Source organism: Mobula hypostoma, chromosome 21, assembly GCF_963921235.1.
Source record: "Mobula hypostoma chromosome 21, sMobHyp1.1, whole genome shotgun sequence".
In the NCBI taxonomy this organism is placed as follows: Eukaryota; Metazoa; Chordata; class Chondrichthyes; order Myliobatiformes; family Myliobatidae; genus Mobula; species Mobula hypostoma.
This window is the reverse complement of record NC_086117.1, coordinates 754,844-780,721: the sequence shown is the minus strand read 5'-3', so window position 1 is coordinate 780,721 and position 25,878 is coordinate 754,844. Positions and strand designations below refer to the sequence as shown.

Genomic DNA, 25,878 nt, shown 5'->3' with positions numbered 1-25,878 from the left:
AGGTTTCAAAGGTACATTTAATGTCAGAGAAATGTATATAATATACATTCTGAAATGCTTTTCAGCAAAGTACCAAAATAAATATAATTAGGCTGTTCTACCCAGTGCTGGGTGACAACAAGGAGATTTCCAACCAGACAGAAAGAATGACAAATTGAGGTAAAGAGAATTTGAGCTATTATTTGGTATCTGCAGTGTCCTCACTTTCAGCAGGATCCATCAGGGCTGGCATTGGTTACAAATGGAAAATGCATTACAGTATAAGTAACTTCTATGAGGAGTTAAGACATAATTAATGGCATCTTATTTTAAAAATAAAGCTACAGATTATGATGTGTTGTGGGGGACAATGTTGTCAATGTTAAAATGGGCAATGATCAGCATTAGCCTGAACTGGGTGTTGTTCTAAGTCTCAATGATATTAGTTTACATTTCTGGTGTGAATGGTAATTGGAAAAGGAAGGGTATCTCTCACTTGTAAACATCATTTTCAACCGGCAGCAAATCGTAGGCCATGGCCTGGAACGTCAGCTCGTGGAGAACTGGAGATGCTGGGTCAAATCCACGATCTATTATCAACAGTTGTGACCGGGCTTTATCAGGACCCTGAAATCACATTTGTTTTAGGAAACAGATTCAAGTTAGATAGCCTCAAGATCATTTAACAATTGTACAAAATTATTAAACAGAATTCGAAACTGCTGTAGGCACCATCTGCCACCAAGCGGCGGAGCTGAAGTTTCAGATCAAAGATACTTCATCAGACTTGCCAGCTCCCCAACACTGGTTCATTATCGCCAGCTCACTATCACTGGCTTACTAGCACTGGTTCACTAACACCACTTATACCAGCTCACTAGTGCCAACTCTCTAACATTAGCTCACTAATACTAGTTCACCAACTCTAGGTCACTAACGCCAGTCACTTATACCAGCTCACTAATGCCAACTCTCTAATACTAGCTCACCAACTCTAACTAACTCTGACTCACCAACACTGGCTCACTAACAACAAATCACTAACCCCAACTCACTAACTCTAGCTCACTAATGCCAGTCACTAACACTGCTCATTAACACCACCTCACTAACGCTGGCTCACTAACACCAGCTCACTGACACTGCTCACTAATGCTGGCTCACTAACACCGACTCACTAATTCTAGCTCACTAACACTAGCTAACTAAGCTAGTTCACTAACTATCTCAGAATAGTAGTAAAAGCATCAGTACTTCTCACCGAATAAACATTGAACAATGTGCCAACAGACTGAAACACTCTCTTTCCCTCAATCAAACCCTCTGAAGTCAGCAGTACCAGTGAAATGAAGATTCAAGATTCAAGATAGTTTCATGTCATTTCCAGTACACCAAAGTAAAGAACAAAATAATTGTTACTCCAGATCTGATGCAGCACAAAAAAAACATAATAAGACAATAAGATAAATACCACAATAATAATAAAAACACACAATATAAATACATAAGATAGCTCATATACAGAGATTGATTGTATGTCCATAAAGTGACGCTAGTCTGTACACAAGGTGACTGATGGGAACTAATAAAGCAGTGGTGGAGTTAGTGAGTGGAGGTGTTGATTACCTTTACTGCTTGGGGAAAGTAACTGTTTTTGAGTATGGTGGTCCTGGCTTGGATGCTACATAGCCTCCTCCTAATGGGAGTGGGACAAACAGTTCATGAACAGACCGTGTGGGATCCTTCATGATGTTACTAGCCTTTTTCCAGCACCTCTCTGCATATTCAGCATGTCCTTGATGGTGGGTAGGCTGGTATTGATAATGCATTAGGCAGTTTTAGCTAACTGTCGATGAGCCTTCCTGTCTACTGCAGTACAATTTCCAGACCAATCAATGATGCAGTTTGCAGGATGCTCTCAACTACACAATGATGTGAGTATGGATGTTCAAAGTCCAGCTCTCTTCAGCCTCCTTGGAAAGAAGAGGCATTGATGAGCTTTCTTGACTGTGTAGGATGGCTCCATAAGAAGTTGTGTGTGATGTGCACTCCCAGGAGTTGCAAACTGTTTGTGAGAGGTGTGAGTCCTTCTGAAGACAATAAGCATTTCCTTTGTCTCCTCCACAATCTCCATCAGCACAGTTCACCACAAGGTTGTGTGTTAGTCCTCTCCTCTATTTGATTTATATAAGCATCCGTTAGTCTCGTGAGACCATGGATTTGCGCCTTGGAAGGTTTCCAGGGCGCAGGCCTGGGCAAGGTTGTTTGGAAGTCTGGCAGTTGCACATGCTGCAAGTCTCCCCTCTCCACGCCACCGATGTTGTCCAAGGGAAGGGCACTAGAGCCGATACAGCTTGGCACCACTGTCCTCGCAGAGCAATGTGTGGTTAAGTGCCTTGCTCAAGGACACACACGCTGCCTCAGCTGAGGCTCGAACTAACAACCTTCAGATCACTAGATGAATGCCTTCACCACTTGGCCACGTGCCAACCTATTGATTTGAATTTGATTTACACTTATAACTATATGGCTAAGTACAGCTCCAATGCCATATTTAAGTTGGCTGACAACTTAGATTGAGTCAAAGGTGGTGATGAATCAGCATATAGGAGGGAGATTGAAAATCTGGCTGAGTGGTGCCACAACAACAACCTCTCAATCAATGTCAACAAGACCAAGGAGCTGAATATTGACTTCAGGAGGAGGAAACCAGAAGTCAATGAGCCAGTATTCATCAGGTAATCAGAGGCGGACTGGGTCAACAACTTTAAATTCCTTGCCTCCCCACCATTGAGCACACTGATGCAAGAAAGCAGCATCCATCATCAGGAATTCCCACCACCCAAGTCACGCTTTCTTCTCGCTATCATCAGGAACCTCAGGACTCACACCACCAGATTCAGGAACAGTTATTACCCCTCAACCATCAACCTCCTGAACCAAAGGGGATAACTTCACTCAACTTCACTTGCCCATCATTGAACTGTTCCCACAACCTACAGATTCACATTTAAAGTCACATCTTATGCTCTTGATCATCATTGGTTACATTTTATTTTATTTTCTTTCTCTCTCTTTTTGTACTTGCACAGTTGGTTCTCTTTTGCACACTGGTTATCTGCCCTGTTGGTGCAGTCTTTCATTAATTCTATCATGTATTGAGTATGCCCACAAAAAATGAATCAGGATTCTATATAAAACCATTAGACCAGAAGATACAGGAGCAAAATTAGGCCATTTGGCCCATCAAGCCCACTCTGCCATTTCACCATGGCCAATTCAATTTTCTTCTTAAGTCCCAATCTGCTGCCTTCATAGTCATACTTTATTGATCCCGGGGGAAATTGGTTTTCGTTACAGTTGCACCATAAATAATAAATAGTAATAAAACGATAAATAATTAAATAGTAATATGTGAATTATGCCAGGAAATAAGTCCAGGACCAGCCTATTGGGGGGGGGGGGGTGTCTGACCCTCCAAGGGAGGAGTTGTAAAGTTTGATGGCCACAGGCAGGAATGACTTCCTACGACGCTCAGCGTTGCATCTCAGTGGAATGAGTCTCTGGCTGAATGTACTCCTGTGCCCAACCAGTACACTATGTAGTGGATGGGAGACATTGTTCAAGATGGCATGCGACTTGGACAGCATCCTCTTTTCAGACACCACCGTCAGAGGGTCCAGTTCCATCCCCACAACATCGCTGGCCTTACGAATGAGTTTGTTGATTCTGTTGGTGTCTGCTACCCTCAGCCTGCTGCCCCAGCACACAACAGCAAACATGATAGCACTGGCCACCACAGACTCGTAGAACATCCTCAGCATCGTCTGACAGATGTTAAAGGACCTCAGTCTCCTCAGGAAATAGAGACGGCTCTGACCCTTCTTGTAGACAGCCTCAGTGTTCTTTGACCAGTCCAGTTTATTGTCAACTCGTATCCCTAGGTATTTGTAATCCTCCACCATGTCCACCCTGACCCCCTGATGGAAACAGGGGTCACCGGTACCTTAGCTCTCCTCAGGTCTACCACCAGCTCCTTAGTCTTTTTCACATTAAGCTGCAGATAATTCTGCTCACACCATGTGACAAAGTTTTCTACCATAGCCCTGTACTCAGCCTCTTCTCCCTTGCTGATGCATCCAACTATGGCAGAGTCATCTGAAAACTTCTGAAGATGACAAGACTCTGTGCAGTAGTTGAAGTCCGAGGTGTAAATGGTGAAAAGAAAGGGAAACAAGACAGTCCCCTGTGCTGCTGATCACTCTGTCGGACATATCCCTTCATGTCCTGACCAATCAAGAATCTATCAACCTCTGCCTTAAACATACATGAAGTAACCGTCAGGAGAAATGGAAATAGGCAGTTAGAGCAGAGCACCCCTGTGGCCATTCCCCTCAAAAACAAGTATACTGCGTTGGATACTTTTGTAGGGAATGACCTCCCGGGAGAATGCCACGGCGAATGGGTTACAGGCACTGACCATGGGTCTGTGGTGTGTGGTGCAAAAGGGAAAGAGAGAGAAGAATGGAGTGGTAGTGATAGAGGACTCAATCGTGAGAGGAAAAGACAGGAGATTCTGTGGACGTGAATGGGACACCCAGATGATATGTTGCCTCCTTGGTGACAGGGTCAGGGATGTCTCAGATCACATCCACAACATTTTGGAGAGGGAGGGGGAGCAGCCAGATGTCTTGATACGTATTGGTACCAATGACATTGGAAGGCAAAGCAATGAGGTCCTGAAAAGAGAACTTACAAAGCTAGGTAGAAAGCTGAGAAGCAGGACCTCCCAGGTAGCAATTTCTGGATTGCCGCCAGTGAGGGTAGAAACAGGATGATTTGGCAAATAAATGCATGACTGAGAAGCTGGTGCAGGGGGCAAGGCTTCAGGTTCTTGGATCATTGGGATCTCTTCTGGGGGAGGTATGACCTGTTCAAAAGTGACTGGTTGCACCTAAACCAGAGGGGGACCGATATTCTCGGGGGCACGTTTGTTAGAGCTGTTGGGGAGGGTTTAAGCTAACTTGGTAGGGGGTGGGAACTGGAGTGGATTCAGGATAGGACAGATCGTAAAAATGTAAAGATAGCATGTAGTCAGATTGTCAGGAAGGGCAGGCAGTGATGGGAGTTAGTTGCAGCCAAGCAGTGATGGGAGTTAGTGCAGCCAACAGGCTGAGTAACAAATCATTAGGGATGCAGAATCAGAAAGGATAGCAAATACTAATGGCCATCACCGAATCATGGCTGAAGGATGGTTGTAGTTAGGAGCTGAATGTCCAAGGTTACACATTATATCGGAGGGATAGGAAAGGAGGCAGAGGGGGAGGTGTGGCTCTACTGGTAAAGAATGGCATCAAATCAGTAGAAAGATGTGACATAGGATCGGAAGATGTTGAATCCTTGTGGTTGAGTTAAGAAACTTCAAGGGTAAAAGGATGTTGGTGGCATTTATATACAGGCTTCCCAACAGTGGCTGGGAGGTGGATCACAGGTTACAACAGGAAATAGAAAAGGCGAGTCAAAAGGGCAATGTTATGGTAGTCATGGGAGATCTTAACACGCAGGTCAATTGGGAAAATCAGGTTGGTAATGGACCTGAATAGACTGAGTTTGTTGAATGCCTAAGAGATGGTTTTTTAGAGCAGTTTGTTGTTGAGCCTACCAGGATTGAGTGTTATGTAATGAACTGGAGGCAATTAGGTAAAAGAACCGTTGGGAACCAGCAAACACGAGGAATTCTGCAGGTGCTGGAAATTCAAGCAACACACATCAAAGTTGCTGGTGAACGCAGTAGGGCCAGCTGGAAATTCAAGCAACACTTCTCAAACTTCCGCACCTTATATTCCGCCTGGGTAGCCTCCAACGTGATGGAATGAATATTGACTTCTCAAACTTACGTTAATGCCCCACCTCCCCCTCGTACCCCATCCATTATTTATTTATATACACACATTCTTTCTCTCTCTCTCCTTTTTTTTCCCTCTGTCCCTCTCACTATACCCCTTGCCCATCATCTGGGTTTTCCCCTCCTCCCCCTTTTCCTTCTCCCTGGGCCTCCTGTCCCATGATCCTCTCATATCTCTTTTGCCAATCAACTGTCCAGCTCTTGGCTCCATCCCTCCCCCTCCTGTCTTCTCCTATCATTTCCGATCTCCCCCTCCCCCTCCCACTTTCAAATCTCTTACTAGCTCTTCTTTCAGTTAGTCCTGACGAAGGGCCTTGGCCCAAAACGTCGGCTGTACCTCTTCCTAGAGATGCTGCCTGGCCTGCTGCGTTCACCAGCAACTTTGATGTGTGTTGCTTAGGAACCAGCGATCACAATATGATTGAGTTCAACTTGAAATTTGATAGGGAGAAAGTAAGGTCTGATGTAGCAGTATTTCAGTGAAGTAAGGGAAATTACAGTGGTATGAGAGAGGAGTTGGCCAAAGTAAATTGGAAGGAGCTGCTGGCAGGCGTGCATTTCTGGGAAAAATGAAAAAGGTGCAGGGCATGTGTATTTCAAAAATGAAGAAATACTCAAATGGTAAAATAGTACAACCGTGGCTGACAAGGGAAGCCAAAGTTATTGTGAAAGCAAAAGAAAGGGCCTACAACAAAGCAAAAGTTAGTGGGAAGATAGAGGATTGGGAAGTTTTTAAAAACCTACAGAGAGCAACTAAAAAAATTATTAGAAGGGAAAAGATGAAATATAAAAGCAAGTTAGCAGATTATATCAAAGTGGATAGTAAAAGTTTTTTCAAGTATGCTAAAAATAAAAGATAATGAGAGTGGAGAGTGGACCACTAGAAAATGAGGCAGGAGAAATAATAACAGGGGACAAGAAGATGGCTGATGAACTAAATAAATATTTGGTGTCAAGCTTCACTGTGGAAGACACTAGCAGTATGCCTGATGTAGTGTTTGAAAGAAGAGAAGTGGGTGCAGTTACTGTTACAAGAGAGAGGGTGCTCAAAAAGTTGAAAGACTTAAAGGTACGTAAGTCACCCAGACGAGAGGAACTACACACTAGGGCTCTTAAAGAAGTAGCATTAGAGATTTGTGGTGGCATTAGAAATGATCTTTCAAAAATCACTGGGCTCCGGCATGGTGCCAGAGGACTGGAAAATTGCAAATGTTACTCTACTCTTCAAGAAAGGAAAAAGGCAGCAGAAAGGAAATTATAGATCAGTTAGCCTGACCTCAGTGGTTGGGAAGATGTTGGAGTCAATTGTTAAGGATGAGATAATGGAGTACTTGGTAACACAGGACAAACTAGTACAAAGTCAGCATGGTTTCCTTCAGGGAAAATCCTGCCTGACAAACCTGTTGGATTTCTTATAGGAGATTACAAGTAGGGTAGATAAAGGGGATGCAGTGGATGTTGTATATTTGGATTTTCAGAAGGCCTTTGACAAGGTGCCACACGTGAGGCTGCTTACCAAGTTAAGAACTCATGGTATTACAGAAAAGATAATAACATGGTTAGAGCATTGGCTGATTGGTAGCAGGCAGCAAATGGGAATAAAAGGACCCTTTTCTGGTTGGCTGCCAGTAACCAGCGGTATTCCGCAGGGTTCAGTATCAGGACCACTTCTTTTTATGCTGTATATAAGTGATTTAGATGATGGAATAGATAGCTTTGTTGCAAAGTTTGCAGATGATATGAAGATTGGTGAAGGGGCAGGTAGTGTTGAGGAAACAGGTAGGATGCAGAAGGACTTAGACAAATTTGGAGAAGGGGCAAGAAAGTGGCAAATGAAATACAATGTTGGAAAATGCATGGTCATGTGCTTTGGTAGTAGAAATAAACGTGCAAACTATTTTCTAAACGGGCAGAAAATCCAAAAATCTGAGATGTAGAGGGGCTAGGGAGTCTATGTGCAGAATACTCTGAAGATTAACTTGCAGGTTGAGTCGGTGGTGAGGAAGGCAAATGTTGTGTTAGCATTCATTTCAAGAGGTCTAGAATACAACAGCAAAGATGTGAGGCTTTATAAGGCACTGGTGAGGTCTCACCATGAGTATTGTGAACAGTTTTGGGCTCCTCATCTGAGAAAAGATGTGCTGGCATTGGAGAAGGTTCAGAGGAGGTTCACAAGGATGATTCTGGGAATGAAAGGGTTATCACACGAGGAACGCTTAATGGCTCTGGGTCTGTACTCACTGGAATTCAGAAGGATGAGGGGGGATCTCATTGAAACCTTTCAAACGTTGAAAGGCCCAGACAGAGTAGATGTGGAAAGGATATTTCTCATGGTGGGAGAGTCTAGGACAAAGGGACACAGCCTCAGGATAGAGGGGCAAACTTTCAAAACAGAGATGCGGAGAAATTTCTTCAGCCAAAGGGTGGTGAATTTGTGGAATTTGTTGCCACATGCAGCTGTGGAGGCCAGATCACTGGGTGGATTTAAGGCATAGATTGATAGGTTCTTGATTGGACATGGCATCAAAGGTTACTAGGAGAAGGCACGTAACTGGGGTTGAGGGAAAAAAAATGATCAGCCATGATTGAATAGCGGAGCAGACTCAATGGGCTAGATGACCTAATTCTGTTCCTATGTCTTATGGTCTTATAGACATGGCATCCACAATGGCCTGTGGCAACAAATTCCACAGATTCCCCACACACTGGGGTATGTTTTGTGGTAAGGATGAATTGTACAAAAGGGACAGGTTGCACCTTAATAGACGGGGGACCAGCATTCTGGCAGGTGGGTTTGCCACTGCAACACGGGTGTGTTTAAACTAAGTAGTGGGGGGAAGGGGACGAACTGGAAATATAAGGATGGAGTTAAAGGGAACGTGAGAATAAAAGTTAAGAAAGACAACAGAATCAACGGAGCAGAAAGCTCAAGAAGGGATCGTACAGTATGGCCAAGTGAAATAGGAATTGATATGGGAGATGAGGGGAGTAATGAATTAAAAGTATTGTATATGAATGCACGGAGTATAAGAAATAAAGTGGATGAGCTTGAGGCTCAGTTGGAAATTGGTAAGTATGATGTTGTGGGAATAACAGAGACATGGCTTCAAGTGGACAGGGCCTGGCAAATGAATATTCAAGGGTATACGTCCTATCGAAAGGACAGACTGATGGGCAGAGGGGGTGGGGTTGCTCTGTTGGTGAGGAATGATATTCAGTCCCTTGCAAGGGGGGACATAGAATCAGGAGACGTAGAGTCAGTATGGATAGAACTGAGAAATTCTAAGGGTAGAAAGACTCTAATGGGAGTTATCTACAGGCCCGCAAACAGTAGTCTGGTTGTAGAGTGTAAGTTGAATCAAGAGTTAAAATTGGCATGTAGCAAAGGTAATGCTACAGTTGTCATGGGGGATTTCAACATGCAGATAGACTGGAGGAATCAGGTTGGTACTGGACCCCAAGAAAGGGAGTTTGTGGAGTCCCTCCGAGATGGATTCTTAGAACAGCTTGTACTGGAGCCTACCAGAGAGAAGGCAATTCTAGATTTAGTATTGTGCAGTGAACCGGATTTGATCAGGAACCTCAAGGTAAAGGAGCCATTAGGAGGCAGTGACCATAATATGATAAGTTTTAATCTACAAATTGAGAGGGAGAAGGAAAAATCAGAAGTGTCAGTAAACAACAGGAATTCTGCAGATGCTGGAAATTCAAGCAACACACATCAAAGTTGCTGGTGAACGCAGCAGGCCAGGCAGCATCTATAGGAAGAGGCGCAGTCGACGTTTCAGGCCGAGACCCTTCGTCAGGACTAACTGAAGGAAGAGTGAGTAAGGGATTTGAAAGCTGGAGGGGGAGGGGGAGATGCAAAATGATAGGAGAAGACAGGAGGGGGAAGGATAGAGCCGAGAGCTGGACAGGTGATAGGCAAAAGGGGATACGAGAGGATCATGGGACAGGAGGTCCGGGAAGAAAGACGGGGGGGGGGGGTGACCCAGAGGATGGGCAAGAGGTATATTCAGAGGGACAGAGGGAGAAAAAGGAGAGTGAGAGAAAGAATGTGTGCATAAAAATGAGTAACAGATGGGGTACGAGGGGGAGGTGGGGCCTAGTGGAAGTTAGAGAAGTCAGAGAAGTCAATGTTCATGCCATCAGGTTGGAGGCTACCCAGACGGAATATAAGGTGTTGTTCCTCCAACCTGAGTGTGGCTTCATCTTTACAGTAGAGGAGGCTGTGGATAGACATGTCAGAATGGGAATGGGATGTGGAATTAACATGTGTGGCCACTGGGAGATCCTGCTTTCTCTGGCGGACAGAGCGTAGATGTTCAGCAAAGCGGTCTCCCAGTCTGCATCGGGTCTCACCAATATATAAAAGGCCACATCGGGAGCACCGGACGCAGTATATCACCCCAGTCGACTCACAGGTGAAGTGATGCCTCACCTGGAAGGACTGTTTGGGGCCCTGAATGGTGGTAAGGGAGGAAGTGTAAGGGCATGTGTAGCACTTGTTCCGCTTACACGGATAAGTGCCAGGAGGGAGATCAGTGGGGAGGGATGGGGGGGACGAATGGACAAGGGAGTTGTGTAGGGAGCGATCCCTGCGGAATGCAGAGAGAGGGGGGGAGGGAAAGATGTGCTTAGTGGTGGGATCCCTTTCACCCTGCCCTCAAGTTTACCTGGTCCATTTCCGACACCTCCCTCCCCTTTCTAGATCTTTATGTCTCTGTCTCTGGAGACAGCTTATCCACTGATGTCTACTATAAGCCTACTGACTCTCACAGCTATCTGGACTATTCCTCTTCTCACCCTGTCTCTTGCAAAAACGCCATCCCCTTCTCGCAATTCCTCCGTCTCCGCCGCATCTGCTCTCAGGATGAGGCTTTTCATTCTAGGACGAGGGAGATGTCTTCATTTTTTAAAGAAAGGGGCTTCCCTTCCTCCACTATCAACTCTGCTCTTAAACGCATCTCCCCCATTTCACGTACATCTGCTCTCACTCCATCCTCCCACCACCCCACTAGGAATAGGGTTCCCCTGGTCCTCACCTACCACCCCACCAGCCTCCGGGTCCAACATATTATTCTCCGTAACTTCCGCCACCTCCAACGGGATCCCACCACTAAGCACATCTTTCCCTCCCCCCCCCTCTGCATTCCACAGGGATCGCTCCCTACACAACTCCCTTGTCCATTCGTCCCCCCCATCCCTCCCCACTGATCTCCCTCCTGGCACTTATCCGTGTAAGCGGAACAAGTGCTACACATGCCCTTACACTTCCTCCCTTGCCACCATTCAGGGCCCCAAACAGTCCTTCCAGGTGAGGCATCACTTCACCTGTGAGTCGACTGGGGTGATATACTGCGTCCGGTGCTCCCGATGTGGCCTTTTATATATTGGTGAGACCCGACGTAGACTGGGAGACCGCTTTGCTGAACATCTACGCTCTGTCCGCCAGAGAAAGCAGGATCTCCCAGTGGCCACACATGTTAATTCCACATCCCATTCCCATTCTGACATGTCTATCCACGGCCTCCTCTACTGTAAAGATGAAGCCACACTCAGGTTGGAGGAACAACACCTTATATTCCGTCTGGGTACCTCCAACCTGATGGCATGAACATTGACTTCTCTAACTTCCGCTAGGCCCCACCTCCCCCTCGTACCCCATCTGTTACTCATTTTTATGCACACATTCTTTCTCTCACTCTCCTTTTTCTCCCTCTGTCCCTCTGAATATACCTCTTGCCCATCCTCTGGGTCACCCCCCCCCCGTCTTTCTTCCCGGACCTCCTGTCCCATGATCCTCTCGTATCCCCTTTTGCCTATCACCTGTCCAGCTCTCGGCTCTATCCCTCCCCCTCCTGTCTTCTCCTATCATTTTGCATCTCCCCCTCCCCCTCCAGCTTTCAAATCCCTTACTCACTCTTCCTTCAGTTAGTCCTGACGAAGGGTCTCGGCCTGAAACGTCGACTGCGCCTCTTCCTATAGATGCTGCCTGGCCTGCTGCGTTCACCAGCAACTTTGAGAAGTGTCAGTATTACAGTTGAACAAAGGGAACTATGGAGCTATGAGGGAGGAGCTGGCCAAAGTTCAATGGAACAATACCCTAGCAGGGATGACAGTGGAACAACACTGGCAGGTATTTCTGGGAATAATGCAGAAGGTACAGGATCAGTTCATTCCAAAGAGAAAGAAAGATCCTAAGGGGAGTAAGGGGAGGCCATGGCTGACAAGGGAAGTAAAGGACAGTATTAAGATAAAAGAGAAGAAGTATAACATAGCAAAGATGAGTGGGAAGCCGGAGGATTGGGAAACTTTTAAAGAGCAACAGAAGGTAACTAAAAAGGCAATATGCAGAGAAAAAAATGAGGTACGAAGGTAAACTAGCCAAGAATATAAAGGAGGATAGTAAAAGCTTCTTTAGGTATGTGAAAAGGAAAAAAAAATTTAAGACCAAAATTGGGCCCCTGAAGACAGAAAAGGGTGAATTTATTATGGGGAACAAGGAAATGACAGATGAGTTGAACAGGTACTTTGGATCTGTCTTCACTAGGCAAGACACAAACAATCTCCCAGATATAATAGTGGCCAAAGGACCTAGGGTAATGGATGAACTAAAGGAAATTTATATTAGGCAGGAAATGGTGTTGGATAGACTGTTCGGTCTGAAGGCTGGTAAGTCCCCGGGACCTGATGGTCTGCATCCCAAGGTACTTAAGGAGGTGGCTTCAGAAATCGTGGACACATTGGTAATCATTTTCCAATGTTCTATAGATTCAGGATCAGTTCCTGTGGATTGGAGGGTGGCTAATGTTGTCCCACTTTTCAAGAAAGGAGGGAGAGAGAAAACAGGGAATTATAAACCGGTTAGCCTCATGTCAGTGGTGGGAAAGATGCTGGAGTCAATTATAAAACAGGAAATTATGACACATCTGGATGGCAGTAAAAGGGTAGGTCCGAGTCATCATGGATTTACCAAGGGGAAATTCTGCTTGACTAATCTTCTGGAATTTTTTGAGGATGTTACTATGAAAATGGACAAGGGAGAGCCAGTGGATGTAATGTACCTGGACTTTCAGAAACCCTTTGATAAAGTCCCACATAGAAGATTAGTGGGCAAAATTAGGGCACATGGTATTGGGGGCAGAGTACTGACATGGATTGAAAATTGGCTGGCTGACAGGAAACAAAGAGTAGCAATTAACCGGTCCCTTTCGGAATGGCAGGCGGTGACCTGTGGGGTACGCAGGGTTCAGTGCTGGGACTGCAAATATACATTAATGATATAGATGAAGGGATTAAAAGTAACATTAGCAAATTTGCAGATGACACAAAGCTGGGTGGCAGTGTGAAATGTGAGGAGGATGTTATGAGAATGCAGGGTGACTTGGACAGGCTGGGTGAGTGGGCGGATGCATGGCAGATGCAGTTTAATGTGGATAACTGTGAGGTTATCCACTTTGGTGGTAAGAACAGGAAGGCAGATTATTATCTAAATGGAGTCAAGTTAGGAAAAGGGTAAGTACAACGAGATCTAGGTGTTCTTGTACATCAGTCACTGAAAGCAAGCACGCAGGTACAGCAGGCAGTGAAGAAAGCTAATGGCATGCTGGCCTTCATAACAAGGGGAATTGAGTATAGGAGCAAAGAGGTCCTTCTGCAGCTGTACAGAGCCCTGGTGAGACCACACCTGGAGTACTGTGTGCAGTTTTGGTCTCCAAATTTGAGGAAGAACATTCTTGCTATTGAGGGAGTGCAGTGTAGGTTCACAAGGTTAATTCCTGGGATGGCGGGACTGTCATATGTCGAAAGATTGGAGCAACTGGGCTTGTATACTCTGGAATTTTTAGAAGGATGAAAGGGGATCTGATTGAAACATATGATTATTAAGGGATTGGACACGCTGGAGGCAGGAAGCATGTTTCCGCTGAAGGGTGAGTCCAGAACCAGAGGCCACAGTTTAAGAATAAGGGGTAGGCCATTTAGAATGGAGTTGAGGAAAAAATTTTTCACTCAGAGAGTGGTGGATATGTGGAATGCTCTGCCCCAGAAGGCAGTGGAGGCCAAGTCTCTGGATGTTTTCAAGAAAGAGATGGATAGAGCTCTTAAAGATAGCGGAATCAAAGGTTATGGGGATAAGGCAGGAACTGGATACTGATTGTGGATGATCAGCCATGATCACAGTGAATGGTGGTGCTGGCTCGAAGGGCCGAATGGCCTATTCCTGCACCTATTGTCTATTGTCTATTCAGCACTCCCTGGCTTAAGAAGTTCCTCCTCATCTCTGTTCTAAAAGGCTGCCTCTCTATTCTGAGGCTGTGTCCTCTGGTCTTAGACTCTCCCACCATGGGAAATATCCTCTCCACATCCACTCTATCAAGAGCTTACACCATTCAATTAGATCAGCCCCTATTCTTCTGAATTCCAGTGAACAGAGGCCATTAAAGCCATTAACCCCATCATCCAAATCATTGACACACGAGGTAAAACCAATCTATCCCAACACAGACATCTGAGGAACACCACTAGTCAGTAGCAGACAACCAGAAAAGGCTCCTTTTATTCCCACTCTTTGCCTCCCGCTAATCAGCCAATGTTATATCCATGCTAGAATCTTACTTGTAATACGATGGGCTCAAAGCTTGTTCAGAAGCCTCGTGTGACACCTTGTCAACGGCCCTCTGAAAATCCAAGTACGCAACATCAACCGATTCTCCTTTGTCTATCCTGCCTGTTATTTCTTCAAAGAATTCCAACAGATTTGTCAGGCAAGATTTTGCCTTGAGGAAACCATGCTGAATACAGCATATTTTATCATGTGCTGTCAAGTACTCTGAGACCTCATCGTTAATAATCGACTCAAACATTTTCCCAACCACTGAGTTCAGACTAACTGGCCTATAGTGCCCTTTCATCTGCTTCCCTCCCTTGTTGAAGAGTGGAGTGACATTCCCAGTTTTCCAGTCTTTCCAGAATCTAGTGATTCTTGAAAGATCATTACTAATGACTCCATAATCTCTTCAGCCACCTCTTTCAGAACCCTGGGGTGTCTAACACCCGGTTAGGTAACTTATCTACTTTCAAACTTTTTAGTTTCCCAAGAATCTTCTCATTAGTTATGGTAACTTCACACAACATGACTTTGAACTTCCAACATTCTGCTAGCGACTTCCACAGCGAAGATTGATGCAAAATACTTATTCAGTTCACCTGCCATTTCCTTTTCCTCCATTACTACCTCTCCAGTGTAGTTTTCCTGTGGGCTGATATCTATTGTTGCCTCTCTTTTATAGTTTATGTACCTGAAGAAACTTTCGGTATCCTGTTTAATACTATTAGCTAGTTTACATTCGTATTCCATCTTTACCTTCTTGTGATATTTTATAGTTGCCTTCTGTTGGTTTTTAAAAGTTTCCCAATCCTCTATCTTCCCACTAATTTTTGCTCTATTATACACCATTTCCATATAACATATAACCATATAACAAGTACAGCACAGAAACAGGTCATCTCGGCCCTTCTGGTCTCACCTAGTCCCACCAACCTGCACTCAGCCCATAACCCTCCATTCCTTTCCTGTCCATATATCTATCCAATTTAACTTTAAATGACAACATCGAAAAAGCCTCAACCACTTCTGCTGGAAGCTCGTTCCACACAGCTACCACTCTCTGAGTAAAGAAGTTCCCCCTCATGTTACCCCTAAACTTTGCCCTTTAACTCTCAGCTCATGTCCTCTTGTTTGAATCTCCCCCACTCTCAATGGAAAAAGCCTATCCACGTCAACTCTATCTATCCCCCTATAATTTTAAATACCTCTATCAAGTCCCCCCTCAACCTTCTACGCTCCAAAGAATAAAGACCCAACTTGTTCAACATTTCTCTGTAACTTAGGAGATAAAATCCAGGTAACATTCTAGTAAATCTTCTCTGTACTCTCTCAATTTTGTTGACATTTTTCCTATAATTCAGTGACCAGAACTGTACACAATACTCCAAATTTGGCCTTAACAATGCCTTGTACAATTTTAACATTACATCCCAACTCCTATACTCTATGCTCTGATTTATAAAGGCTGGCATACCAAAAGCTTTCTTCACCACCCTATCCACATGAGATTCCACCTTCAGGGAACTATGCACCACTATTCCTAGGTCCCTCTGATCTACTGCATTCTTCAATGCCCTACCATTTACCGTGTGTATCCTATTTTGATTAGTCCTACCAAAATGTAGCACCTCACATTTATCAGCATTAAACTCCATCTGCCATCTTTCAGCCCACTCTTCTAACTGGCCTAAATCTCTCTGCAAGCCTTGAAAACCTACTTCATTATCCACAAATCCACCTACCTTAGTATCATCTGCATACTTACTCATCCAATTTACCACCCCATCATCCAGATCATTAATATATATAACAAACAACATTGGACCCAGTACAGATCCCGGAGGCACACCACTAGTCACCAGCCTCCAATCTGACAAACAGTTATCCACCACTACTCTCTGGCATCTCCCATCCAGCCACTGCTGAATCCATTTTACTACTTCAATATTAATACCTAACGATTGAACCTTCCTAACTAACCTTCCGTGTGGAACCTTGTCAAAGGCCTTACTGAAATCCATATAGACAACATCGATCACTTTACCCTCGTTAACTTTCCCAGTAACCTCTTCAAAAAATTCAATAAGATTTGTCAAACATGACCTTCCACGCACAAATCCATGTTGCCTGTTCCTAATCAGACCCTGTCTATCCAGATAATTATATATGCCATCTCTAAGAATACTTTCCATCAATTTACCCATTACTGATGTCAAACTCACAGGCTGATAATTACCAGGTTTACTCTTAGAACCTTTTTTAAACAATGGAACAACATGAGCAATATGCCAATCCTCCGGCACCATCCCCGTTTCTAATAACATTTGAAATATTTCTGTCAGAGCCCCTGCTATTTCCACACTAACTTCCTTCAAAGTCCAAGGGAATATCCTGTCAGGACCCGGAGACTTATTCACTTTTATATTCCTTAAAAGCGCCAGTACTTCCTCTTCTTTAATCATCATAGTTTCCATAACTATCCTACTTGTTTCCCTTACCTTACACAATTCAATATCCTTCTCCTTAGTGAATACCAAAGAAAAGAAACTGTTCAAAATCTCCCCCATCTCTTTTGGCTCCACACATAGCTGTACACTTTGATTCTCTAAGGGACCAATTTTATCCCTCACTATCCTTTTGCTATTAATATAACTGCAGAAACCCCCTGGATTTATTTTCACCTTACTTGCCAAAGCAACCTCATATCTTCTTTTAGCTTTTCTAGTTTCTTTCTTAAGATTCTTTTTACATTCTTTATATTCCTCGAGCACCTCATTTACTCCAAGCTGCCTATATTTATTGTAGATCTCTCTCTTTTTCCGAACCAAGTTTCCAATATCCCTTGAAAACTATGGCTCTCTCAAACTTTTAACCTTTCCTTTCAACCTAACAGGAACATAAAGATTCTGTACTCTCAAAATTTCACCTTTAAATGACCTCCATTTCTCTATTAAATCCTTCCCATAAAACAAATTGTCCCAATCCACTCCTTCTAAATGCTTTCGCATCTCCTCAAAGTTAGCCTTTCTCCAATCAAAAATCTCAACCCTGCGTCCAGTCCTATCCTTCTCCATAATTATATTGAAACTAATGGCATTGTGATCACTGGACCCGAAGTGCTCCCCAACACATACCTCTGTCACCTGACCTATCTCATTGGCTTTCTTTGGCTTTTATGTTGGCTTTGACTTCCCTTGATAGCCATGGTTGTGTCATCTTGCCTTTAAAATACTTCTTCCTCTTTGGGATGTATATACCCTGTGCCGTCCAAATTGCTTCCAGAAATTCCAGTCATTGCTGCTCTGACGTCATCCCTGCCAGTGTTCTTTTCCAATCAATTCTGGCCAACTCCTCTCTCATGCCTCTATAATTTCCTTTACTCTACTGTAATATTGATACATCTGACTTTAGCTACTCCCTCTCAAACTTCAGGATGAATTCGATCACATTCTCCTGAAGTTAGTTTACCTTAAGATCTCTAATCAATTCCATTTCATAGCACAGCACTCAATTCAGACTAGCTGCTCCCCTCGTGGGCTCAACCATGAGCTGCTGTAAAAAGCCATCTCCTAGGCATTCTAGAAATTTGCCCTCTTGGAATCCAGCACCAAATTGATTTTCCCAATCTACCTGCATATTGAAATCCCCGAGAACTTTTGTAACATTGCCCTTTTAGTATGCATTTTCTATCTCCTCCTGTAATTTGTAGACCACCTCTTTATTACTATTCGGGGGTCTGTATACAACTCCCATGAGGATCTTTTTACCCTTACAGCTCTTTCCACAATGATAAACACCTTCTGACCCTATGTCATGTCTTTCTAAAGATGTGAATTCATTTTTTACAGAGCAACACAGCCCCCTCTGCCTTCTTACCTGTCCTTTCAATACAATGTCTATCCCTGGACATTAAGCTCCCGGCTATAATCTTCTTTCAGCCACAATTCAGTGATGCCTACAATGCCAATCTGTAACAGTGCTACAAGTTAATCTACCTTATTCTGTATGCTGCACATATTCAAATATAGCACCTTCAGTCCTGTATTCTTCGCGTGACAGTCACCCAGTTACCTGTCTCCCACAATCTAGGTGTGACCCTGCCTCCCTGCAGCTCCTATCACCTCCTCATTCTCCCATATGAATCGAAGGCCATTGAGCTGCAGCTCCAGTTCCTTAATACGTTCTCTCAGGAGCTCCAGATCAGTGTACCTGGTGCAGATGTGTTTTTCTGGGAGACTGGAGTTCTCCCAGACTTCCCATATCCTCACACAGTACAAAACACTGCCCCTTGAGCCATTCTCATTAAACTACTATGCCCTAGCAGTTAAGGATGAACAAATAAGAACAGAAAGAGAGTAACTTATAAGATACTTTACCTATCCACCCAAGACTGATCTGCCTTAGCCTGATGAGCCCATGGTGGTGACGTAGCGTATATGTACTTGGATAATAAATTTAATTTGAACTTTGAATTTTGATGTTGTGACCTGGGGTTCTTCTAGCATAAAGTCATAGAAAAGTACAGCACAGAAACAAGCCCTTTGGTCCATCTAGTCCATACCAATTTAACTGCCTATTCTCATCGACCTGCATCAGGACCATAGCTCTCCATACCCCAACCATCCTTTATGCCATCCAAACTTATCTTTAAAGTTAAGATTGAGCTTGCATGCAGCACTTTTGTTGGCAGTTCGCTCCACAATCTCACAACCCCCTGAGTGACGAAGTTTTGAATTGAATTGAATTGACTTTATTTCTTCATCCTTCACATACATGAGCAGTAAAAATCTTTACATTACGTCTCCATCCAAATGTGCAATGTTCAATCACAGTAATTTATAATAAAATAGAACAGTCAATGTCACATAGAAATGCCCTCAAATCAGTGTGAGTTAATCAGTATGATGGCCTGGTGGAAGAAGCTGTCCCGGAGCCTGTTGGTTCTGGCTTTTACGCTGCAGTACCATTTCCCGGATGGTAGCAGCTAGAATAGATTTTGTATGGGGTGACTTGGGTCCCCAGTGATCCTTTGGGCCCTTTTTTCACGCCTGTCTTTGTAAAAGTCCTGAATCATGGAAGTTCACAAATACAGATGCACTGGGCTGTCAAGGTTCCCCATAAGCTTTTCACTTTCACTCTTAATCCATGCCTCGGGTTGTAGTCCTACCCAACCTCGATGGAAAAAGCGTGCTTGCATTTATCCCATCGACACCACTCACAATTTTATATACCTCAAGTTCACTGTTTACAATCTCTTTGTGTTCCCTCACAACTTCTGAATCTTAATTAGGGTGCAGCACACTCTGTCCTTCATTCTAGTCATTTTTGTGCATTGTAAATAGCACTGATCCATAAGACCATAAGAACATAAGATATAGGAGCATAATTAGTCAATTTGGCCCATCGAGTCAGCTCTGCCATTTCATCATGGCTGATCTAGTTTTCCTCTCAGCCCCATTCAGCTGTCTTCTCCTCGTACCTCTTCATGCCCTGATCAATCAAGAATCTATAAACCTCTGCCTTAAACATACATAAAGTCTTGACCTCCACAGCTACCTGTGCCAACGAATTCCACAGATTCCCCACTGTCTGGAATTCTTCAAGGAAGTAACAAGCAGGGTGGACAAAGGAGAGGTAGTGGATGTCATTTACTTAGATTTTCAGAAATCACTTGATAAGGTGCCTCACATGAGGCTACTTCACAAGATGAAATCCTATGGTGTTACAGGAAAGATTCTGGCATGGATTGAAGAATGGCTAACAGGCAGGAGGCATAGTGGGGAAATAAAGATCCCTTTCCTGGTTGGCTGCCAGAACTAGTGGTGTTCCTCAGGGGTCAGTAATGGGAAAGCTACTTTTCATATTGTTTGTCAATGATTTAGATAGTGATTGGAATCCCAGCATCTGTAGATTTTCTCGTTTGTGATTAGATAGTGGAAATGATAGCTTTGTGGCAAAGCTTGCGGATGATATGAAGATAGATGGAGGGGTAGGTAGTGCTGAGGAAGCAATGCGATTGCAGCAGGACATAGACAAATTGGAAGAATGGATAAAAAGCGACAGATGGAATACAGTGCTGGGAAATGTATGATAATGCATTTTGGTAAAAGGAACAATAGTGCAGACTATTATCTAAATGGGGAGAAAATTCAAACATCAGAGGTGCAGAGGGTCTCCTAGAAGGTTAATTCACAGGTTGAGTCTGTGGTAAAGAAGGTAAATTCATTGTTGGCATTTATTTCAAGAGGAATAAAATGTGGAAACAAGGAGATAATGCTGAAGCTTTATAAGACACTAGTCAGGCCACACTTGGAGTACTGTCAACAGTTTTAGGTCCCATATCTCAGAAAGGATGTGTTGTCAAATTGATTGGCACCTGATTAGTTCCAACGGTTTAGACGGGGCAGAGTTTGTTAAATGTGTCCAGGACAGATTCCTGTCACAGTATGTTGACAGGCTGACTGGTGGAATGCCATACTAGATCTAGTATTAAGTAACGAACCGGGTCGGGTCACAGATTTCTCAGAGGGTGAGCATCTGGGGGACAGTGACCACCGCTCCCTGGCCTTTAGCATCATCATGGAAAAGGATAGAATCGGAGAGGACAGGAAAATTTTTTATTGGGGAAGGGCAAATTATGAGGCTATAAGGCTAGAACTTGCGGGTGTGAATTGGAATGAAGTTTTTGCAGGGAACTGTACTATGGACATGTGGTCAACGTTTAGGGATCTCTTGCAGGATGTTAGGGATAAACTTGTCCCGGTGAGGAAAATAAAGAATGGTAGGGTGAAGGAACCATGGGTGACAAGTGAGGTGGAAAATCTAGTCAGGCGGAAGAAGGCAGCATACATGAGGTTTTCGAGGCAAGGATCAGATAGGTCTATTGAGAAATATAGAGTAGCAAGAACAGAGCTTAAGAAAGGGCTGAGGAGAGCAAGAAGGGGGCATGAGAAGGCCTTGGCAAGTAGGATAAAGGAAAACCCCAGGGCATTCTTCAATTTTGTGAAGAACAAAATGATGACAGAAGTGAAGGTAGGAATGATTAGAGATAAAGGTGGAAAGATGCGCCTGGAGGCTGTGGAAGTGAGCGAGGCCCTCAATGAATACTTCCCTTCGGTATTCACCAATGAGAGGGAACTTAATGATGGTGAGGACAATATGAGTGAGGTTGATGTTCTGGACCATGTTGATATTAAGGGAGAGGAGGTGTTGGAGTTGTTAAAATACATTAGGACGGATAAGTCCCCGGGTCCTGATCCATGAGGTGAGGGAAGAGGTTGCTGAGCCTCTGGCTAGGATCTTTATGGCCTCGTTGTTTATGGGAATGGTACCGGAGGATTGTAGGGAGGGGAATGGTGTCCCCTTGTTCAAAAAAGGTAGTAGGGATAGTCCGGGTAATTATAGACCAGTGAGCCTTACGTCTGTGGTGGGAAAGCTGTTGGAAAAGATTCTTAGAGATAGGTTCTATGGGTATTTAGAGAAACGGTCTGATCAGGGACAGTCAGCATGGCTTTGTGAAGGGCAGATCGTGTCTAACAAGCCATATAGAGTTCTTTGAGGAGGTGACCAGGCATATAGATGAAGGTAGTACAGTGGATGTGATCTGCATGGATTTTCGTCTGACATTTGACAAGGTTCCACATGGTAGGCTTATTCAGAAAGTCAGAAGGCATGGAATCCAGGGAAGTTTGGCCAGGTGGATTCAGAATTGGCTTGCCTGCAGAAAGCAGAGGGTCGTGGTGGAGGGAGTACATTCAGATTGGAGGGTTGTGACTAGTGGTATCCCACACGGAATGGTTCTGGGACCTCTACTTTTCGTGATTTTTATTAACAACCTGGATGTAGGGGTAGAAGGGTGGGTTGGCAAGTTTGCAGACGACACAAAGGTTGGTGGTGTTGTGGATAGTGTAGAGGATTGTCAAAGATTGCAGAGAGACATTGATAGGATGCAGAAGTGGGCTGAGAAGTGGCAGATGGGGTTCAACCTGGAGAAGTGTGAGGTGGTACACTTTGGAAGGACAAACTCCAAGGCAGAGTACAAAGTAAATGGCAGAATACTTGGTAGTGTGGAGGAGCAGAGCAATCTGGGAGTACATGTCCACAGATCCTTGAAAGTTACCTCACAGGTAGATAGGGTAGTTAAGAAAGCTTAGGGGTGTTAGCTTTCATAAGTCGAGGGATAGAGTTTAAGAGTCACAAGGTAATGATGCAGCTCTGTAAAACTCTGGTTAGACCGCACTTGGAGTATTGTGTCCAGTTCTGGTCGCCTCACTATAGGAAGGATATGGAAACATTGGAAAGGGTACAGAAGAGATTTAGCAGGATGCTGCCTGGTTTAGAGAGTATGGATTATGATCAGAGATTATGGGAGCTAGGGCTTTACTCTCTGGAGAGAAGGAGGATGAGAGGAGACATGATAGAGATATACAAGATATTAAGGGGAATAGACAGAGTGGACAGCCAGCACCTCTTCCCCAGGGCACCACTGCTGAATACAAGAGGACATGGCTTTAAGGTAAAGGGTGGGAAGTTCAAGGGGGATATTAGAGGACGGTTTTTTTACTCAGAGAGTGGTTGGTGCGTGGAATGCAGCGCCTGAGTTAGTGGTGGAGGCAGATACACTAGTGAAGTTTAAGAGACTACTAGACAGGTATATGGAGGAATTTAAGGTGGGGGGTTATATGGGAGGCAGGGTTTAAGGGTCGGCACAACATTGTGGGCCGAAGGGCCTGTACCGTGCTGTACTAGTCTATGTTCTATGTTCATTGGAGAGAGTCCAGAGGAGGTTCGTGAGGATGATTCCAGGAATGAAGGGGTTGACAATAAAGTATGACTATGACTATGACAAATGGGGAGCATTTAGCAGCTTTGGGCCCATACTCAGTTTAATTTAGAAGAATGTGGGGGGGATCACTTTGAAACCTACAGAATGCTGAAAGGACTAGATAGGGTGGATGTGTAGAGGATGTTTCCTCTGGTGGGGGTATCCAGAACTGGAGAGCACAGCCTCAAAATTGAGGAGCGACCTTTCAGAATAGAAGTAAGGAGGATTGTTTTAGCCAAAGGGTGGTGAATCTCTGTTGCAGACTGCGAGTGAAGCCAAGTCCATGGCTATATTCAAAGTGGAAGTTGATAGATTCCTGACTGATTGGGGCATCAAGGGCTATGGTGAGAATGCATGTGTATGGGGTTTAATGGAATCCGGGATCAGCCATGATGAAATGGCGTAGTGGACTCGACGGGCTGAATGGCCAATCTGCTCCTGAGTCTGACGACCACCATTAAGTACAGGCCCACTCATTCTTAAGAATCGCCTCTGGATCCTTTCCAATGCCAGCGTACCTTCCCTTGGATAGGGGGCCCAAAACTGCTAACAATTCTCCAAGTGAGGCCTCCCCAGTGCCTTATAAAGCCTCAGTTATCCCTGTTGTTATAATCAAGATCTGTTGAAATCAATGATAACATTGCACTTGCCTTCCTTACTCGCAACTCATACTGTAAGTTAACCAAGAGGGAAACCTGAATTAGGATTCCCAAGTCATTTTAAATTAAATTGCATCAATCTTAAATCTGTATAGACCTGCAAACATTTCTGCAAGTCTAGGTTGGGGGTGCGCAATGTTCAGAGAAACATAGAAAACCTACAGCACAATACAGGCCCTTCGGCCCACAAAGCTGTGCCGAACATGACCTTACCTTAGAGATTACCTAAGGTTACATATAGCCCTCTATTTTTCTGAACTCCATATACCTGTCCAGGAGTCCCTTAAAAGACCCTATCATATCCGCCTCCACCACCATCACCGGCAGCCCATTCCACGCACTCACCACTCTCTGCATAAAAAACTTACCCCTGATATCTCCTCTGTTCTGATGATATTAATTATTTAAATATACTGCACATCTCTCTGTAAACTGTATAGATTGAATCAATCTACAGTGAATCAATCAATAGAACTTACTTATTTTGAAAGTGAAAATGCATTTTGGGGTGCAGTAGATCAAATGACAAGATGGATATTAAAGCAGGGCAGTTTTTATCTGTATCAGTCACTTACCTCCCCCATTGTTGGATCGTCAGCTTTGTAAGCATCAAGTTTGTCTTGAACCAGTTGTGCAAGCATGGCATTTTCTTTGTAATCTCTGCAAAGGGAAAATAAAGCAATTTATTTGAAAAATACCACATTTAGAACAGCTTTCCATAAATACCTTAGCTTTTATATAAATTAAACAACGTAAAATTGCCATAGTATTATTCAATGTTGGTTCAGAAGAGATCAAAGGTAGAGAAGGTCACATCCTCTCATTCTCCTTTGCTCCAAAGAGAAATTCCAAGCTCACTCAACCTGTCCTCATAAGACATGTTTTTTAATTAAGACAACAACCTGATAAGTCTGTTCTGTACCCTCTCTAAAGCATCCACATCGTTCATGTAATGAGGGACCAGAAATGAACACAATACTCCAAGTGTGGTCTAGGGAGGGTTTATAGAACTGCAAAATTACCTTGTGGTTCTTGAACTTGGTCCAAGTTGGATGTAAAGTAGTTATTCATATTGGAGGCCAATGACCACTTGTGTGACATAGGGATCAGTGTTGGGTCCCCTGCTGTCATCACCTACATTCACAGAATGGATGACAGACAGGGCAAGATTTACATGGTATTTGGTAAGGATCGGAGGAGTGTTGTAGAAGAGAGGGACTTAGTGCTACAGGTATATACTGTAATTCTCTGAAAATGGAGACATGGGTAGTCAGAGTGTGAAGAAAGCATTTGGCATGCTTACTTTCATAGGAAACTGAGGGGTGACTTTACAGAGGTTTATAAAATCATAACTGCATTTAAGGGGAATGGTCACTGACCTTTCTCCCAGGCTAGGGGCATCTAAAGCTATTGATTCAAGGTGAGATGGAAAAATTTGCATGTAGTGATCATAATGCCATTAATTTCAAAGTAAATATAGAAAAAAATAGATCTGGCCCATGGGTTGATATTCTAAATTGGAGACAGGCCAGTTTTGATGGTATCAGAAAGGATCTGGCGAAAGTGGATTGGAACAGGCTGTTTTCTGACAAATGTGTACTTCGGAAGTGGGAGGCCTTCAAAAGTGACATTTTATGAGTATACATCTTGTATCTGCATGTCAGAGTAAAAGATAAAGATAACAGGTTTAGAGTACCTTGGCTTTCAGGAGATTTTGATACTTTGGTTAAGAAAACAAAAGGAGGTGCATAGCCGGTATAGGCAGGTAGGATCAAATGGTGGGCTAAAAGGGGGCATGAGGTTGCCCAAGCAAACAAGGTGAAGGAGAATCCTAAGGGATTTTACAGGTATGGCAAGAGCAAAGAGCAAAAGAGCAATCAAAAGGATTGCGAGGGACAAA

At 43.9% G+C, this 25,878-nt stretch overlaps 1 protein-coding gene across 2 annotated transcripts in view; it reads right to left on the bottom strand.

Annotated features, from left to right (window-relative positions):
* LOC134359724 (syntaxin-binding protein 1) overlaps nucleotides 1-25,878 on the bottom strand; it is a 168,120-nt gene that overhangs the window by 49,607 nt on the left and 92,635 nt on the right. For both annotated transcript variants that reach the window (XM_063073244.1, XM_063073245.1), the window contains exons 8-9: nucleotides 24,554-24,638; nucleotides 476-606 (exon numbers count right to left, since the gene is read on the bottom strand). In XM_063073244.1, the coding sequence (XP_062929314.1) occupies nucleotides 476-606; nucleotides 24,554-24,638 (216 nt within the window). The remainder of the gene's footprint in view (nucleotides 1-475; nucleotides 607-24,553; nucleotides 24,639-25,878) is intronic.